The sequence below is a fragment of the Sinocyclocheilus rhinocerous genome, unplaced genomic scaffold (genome assembly GCF_001515625.1).
Source record: "Sinocyclocheilus rhinocerous isolate Xijiao unplaced genomic scaffold, SAMN03320098_v1.1 scaffold1676, whole genome shotgun sequence".
Taxonomy (NCBI): Eukaryota; Metazoa; Chordata; class Actinopteri; order Cypriniformes; family Cyprinidae; genus Sinocyclocheilus; species Sinocyclocheilus rhinocerous.
The window spans coordinates 1-4,813 of NW_015644618.1; the positions used below are offsets into that span (position 1 = coordinate 1).

The 4,813-nt window shown below is 38.4% G+C and overlaps 1 protein-coding gene across 1 annotated transcript in view; it reads left to right on the forward strand.

Annotated features, from left to right (window-relative positions):
- The first annotated feature begins 2,137 nt into the window (after window positions 1-2,137).
- The window catches only part of nmt1b (N-myristoyltransferase 1b), a 29,459-nt gene continuing 26,783 nt past the window's right edge, over window positions 2,138-4,813 (forward strand). The window contains exons 1-4 of the mRNA XM_016576138.1: window positions 2,138-2,480; window positions 2,560-2,662; window positions 2,748-2,892; window positions 2,973-3,102. Coding sequence (XP_016431624.1) covers window positions 2,461-2,480; window positions 2,560-2,662; window positions 2,748-2,892; window positions 2,973-3,102 — 398 coding nt within the window. The 5' untranslated portion in view covers window positions 2,138-2,460. The remainder of the gene's footprint in view (window positions 2,481-2,559; window positions 2,663-2,747; window positions 2,893-2,972; window positions 3,103-4,813) is intronic.

The following is a 4,813-nucleotide window of genomic DNA, read 5'->3' on the forward strand; positions in this document are numbered from 1 at the left end:
ATAATTTGTCTTAAATCTCATTTTGTAAAAAAAAAACAAAAAAAAAAAGTGAATCGAATGGTGAAATCAAAATAGTGAATCGAATCGAATCGTGAGTTGAGTGAATCGTTACATCCCTACTGCTTATTACGTATTGCCAATAGTGGCAATTATCTGCACCTCATCATTGTAATACATTATAAAACAGTATGCAATAATAACTTAGTGTAAATTTTAACGATCGCGTCAAATGTGGATGACGCACGTTTTACCATCTGCGCCACTGGAGCTGACGACTAATGACCGTCTTTTGTAATGTAGAAAAAAAACAGGGGGGGAATGTGCTGCAGCACCCCCACTTCCCGCGCCTATGATGTATACACAGAGGAATGGCTTACTACTATTAGTGCAGCAGGGAGACCGTGGCAAATTAGACAACTCCAAGCTGCTGTGGTCGCGCTGTGACAGCGCTCGTGTCCGTTGTATCCGTCACAGTGTTGCCAAGTCCGCGGTTTTCCCGTGGAATTGGGCTACTTTATCACTGTTGCTGCGGGTTGTTTTTCACGTCCGCAGGTTGAAGCGACCCCAATAACGTGTATTTTAGACCCCAGAATGCGATTTTTACCGGGGGACCCCTCGAAACGCGGTTAGTTTTGAGTAGCAATTGGGCGGGTTTTGTTATGAAAACCTGGCAACCATTTCCCTCAAGTAGGTAACCTTATTATTGCTAACAAAGCGGATTTATCGAAAAATACATTGGCATCATCTGTATTAAAGAGAAACTAATTACTTCATCCGATGTTTAAGTGAAGAAATTAGCCTTGACAGCCTTGCTTACTGGACTTTGTTCTCTCTCACCGGACTTGTGTGTGTGTAGGTGATGTAAAAGCGGAGTGATACAAAATTGTGAAAGGACGTTCCTGTAGCGATACCAGTACAATATCTCACGGTTCTCAACCAATCAGATTTGAGAACCAGAACGAACTGTTGTATAAATAAATATATATATTTTATATACAGATTAGCACTACTCTACAATTAGCTCAGTGAATAATTAAAAAAAAAACAGACCCGGCTAGAACAAGCGGAGTGATACAAAATTGTGAAAGGGCATTCCTGTAGTGATACCAGTACAATATCTCACGGTTCTCAACCAATCAGATTTGAGAACCAGAACGAACTGTTGTATAAATAAATATATATATATATATATATATATATAACCTACATGGTTTCTTTATTTGTTTTTAACAGCAGAATTAATATTTATCCATTTACGGATAAATATATATAAACCGCTGTGCCGTGCTGCTCATATTAATCACGCAGTAAAAAAACAAAACCGGTTGCCTGTGGATGAGAATCCAAAACAAGGACAGGTGGGAGGTTGTCCTGCTGCACTTCACAGTTGCCGAGTGAAAGGAGAGTTTTATAATGACAGGACACACATTTATACAACACTTATTCAAAAGGAAGAGCCGTTCGTTCTGCGCATCATACGTCATTACGCTATTTCTGCGTCATTGCACATGATCGAGTGTTTACATGCACTCTCAATCGTATTAGAAAAGGAACAAACCACCCCCTTCTATCCGATCGAAATTTCATTGTCGAGCTCAATCGGATCGATTAAGGTGCTTACATGAAGGCTTTTCAGTCCGACTGAGCCATCAATCCGATTACAAACGGATTATTTGGTTGCATGTAAACGTAGCAACAGAGAGGATTCACGAGCACATTGCTCAACGCTACAAAAACACGTTGGAAATACAAACTTTTGACGTTCTCCAGAGCTCAAACACAAATATGCACAGGAGCGTTTACCAAATCTATTTCACCAATATCCTATTACATTTTCAACTTAGGGTGCGGAGTTGGTGCTAAAGTAAACTCAAGACCAGACACTGAGTGAGTGCAGAGGTGGTGGTTATATGTGGGAATAATTAATGGGTGACAGGTGAACCGGGTTAATACTCAGGTGATTGGGACCATGCTGGAGTGGTGATTGGATCTGGCGGGACAGGCGTCTCTCTGACAGCAGTCTCCGGGATTGCAGAATCATACTAATTTGTATTAGGGGCTTCTGTTGTCGTATTATAGCAAACTAAACCTATTTGTTTTACAACAAACTTTTAAATCACGGCATTATGATGAAAAATAATCTTGAAATTTAAAGTAATGATGAGGGGAAACTAATATTGCCCCAAGTAAAGGTACTAAAACTACTTGCAAAACGTGATGTTTGATGGTTTAAACTCTTCTATTAATGGCTTTGAAGGCCAGCCTGAAGTGCTGCACTAAGATAAGGGATCACTGCATGAGGGTGTGTAAGGCAACGGATTGGTGGATACTCATGATAGAGGCTGGGTGTCTCCCTCCTGCCCTCACTGCACATTAAGATAAGCTCCTACTCCTCAAACACCCAAAACTACAGAGCTGAATGACCACATTGTTGCTGCTCTAATACCGGAAAACACTTTCATGGCTGAGCAGAAAAATTTGTAAGTGCTCTATCTATTCATTATCATTTTTGTCTCTTTTTATTTCTATTTTATTTTATATTGTACTGTTTTTATACAGTGAAAAGAGCTTAGAGGAAGACAGGGGAGATGAAGGCAAGAAGACAAAGAAACACAAGGGCCAAACATGGGCTAAAGAGGGGCCACAAGACCCTTTTGAAATGGTAACTGATAATCTATATGCGTGATATTTTTTATGAGAAGTATGAGTATATTTACCTGTTTCTTATCAGTTGAATTTGTTCCCAGCTGGACTCTCTTTCTGAGGAGAAGCAACAAGAGATTCAGAAAGCCCTACACCTGTTTTCTTTTGGTCATGGGCCTCCAAAGAACCTACAAGAGGCTCTGAGACACACATACTGCTTTTGGGATACTCAGCCAGTCCCTAAGATAGGTATGATGCACAGTGCACAGGTAGAAACAACATGTAGAAACTGTGTGCATGTCTAACAAACGGCATTCATTCTTTTTTAGATGAGAAAGTGACATCACACGGACCAGTAGAGTCAGAGAGGCCCAGTGTTCGAGAAGAGCCACTCTCACTGCCACAGGAATTCATTTGGGACACACTCAACCTCGACAACCAAGAGCAGGTGAGTGAGAGGTCTTTGTGAACCAATGCAGTCCCAAAATTATTTATTGTACAAGAGTGAACAAAAATATCCTTAAAATCCAGTGATGGACAACATACACAAATACTACTTTTGCTATGGCTTAATTAAATATTACTATAATAAAAGTTTAAGTACTCCTTTTAAGTACTCCTTTTAGAATGTTATTTGCACTTAATTAAAATGTATTATAGTTTAAATATATAGTAAATGCAATTAGTTGAAATTAAAAGTGCTTTTTGGATTTTAGCCCAATGTATATTTATATGTAATTTCATAATTATTTTTATTGCAATTATTCATAATATACTGTTATTGCTGTACTATACTGAAAATTGACTGTTTACTATTGTCATTTTGCATTATTGACACTATTTTCCTATTTAATGCTGTAAAGTTGCTTTGACACAATCTGTATTGTTAAAAGCGCTATATAAATAAAGGTAACTTGACTACTAAGTACATGTAATGTGTAATAAGGACACTCTAAAATAAAGTGTTAAAGTATACTTTTAAGCACACCAAGTAATTGATTTAAGTGCACTTTTTACAAGTGTACCTTTTATTATGTTTTTGCTATCTGATATACATCCCCATGCTCAAAAAACCTATTTAGAGGGGCCCAGATAGAGGGGTCTAATGTCCCAACAGTCACACATACTAAGCCGTGGCTCTACGTGTCAAAATTTAGTATTGACTAGTCAAAATATGAATTCCAGATATCTATTCTGCAGTTTTGACTCATAATTGGCATCAACCAACCCCTTAAGAGGTTTTTTTTTTATTATTAGATTTTTTTCTTGTCCACTACAATGGACTACGGAAGAGGATTAGGGCCAAGCAGTAATAAAAAATAAAACCTTCTCGAGAATAAAGTCATTATAATACGAGATTAAACTTGTTAAATTTCGAGAAAAAAGTCGAAATAAAATGCAGAGAATAAACACACTCGGGCCATGTTCATTTGATCTAAATGGACAGTGTTAATCAGCGTCTGCAGTGGCGCCGGTTGTAGAGCGTATGGATGAAGCATATGATGAGGTCGACCAGAGTTCGTATTCGCCTTTTGCCGAACTCGCCCTTCTTCCTTTTTTCATCACATATCACATCGGAAAAGTGGAAATCAATTATTAAACACTCGTTAGGCAATGATGTATTAATTGGGTAGGTTTAGGTGTAGGTAGGCTATAGGTGTGTTGGCTTTGTTGTCAGGGTGTCCGCGTGTCCTTAAAAAGTCTTAAATAACGTTTTCCTAATATAAGGCCTTAAAAAGTCTTAAAATGTCTTAAATTCAGATTCGATGGGTCTTAAATAGGTTTGGTCTCATTACCGCTAAAATATCTTCAGTCTGACGGACCTAATGACTGTTTACAATCATTGGACAGACCGAAGATTTTTTCTTCCCCGCGCGGTAAGTTGCTGCGTCATCAGAGAGAATTGCAGTAAGTTAGCAGAATACAGAATGCAAGCTCGCGCTGAAGCTCACTCTGTTTGTCTCGAGACTTCAGAACAAATGAGCGTGACCGCACACATAAACTCAGAAGAAACACAGTGAGGTAAAAATTCAAAATGTTTAGTTTATTCATAACATGATATAGTTAAATAACACCATGACAAGTGAGCTATTTTGCTCAATGTTCTCACGACGCAAAAAAACATTCAAAACACCTACAGAGTGCACGCATTACGTGAAGTCTAGTGCGC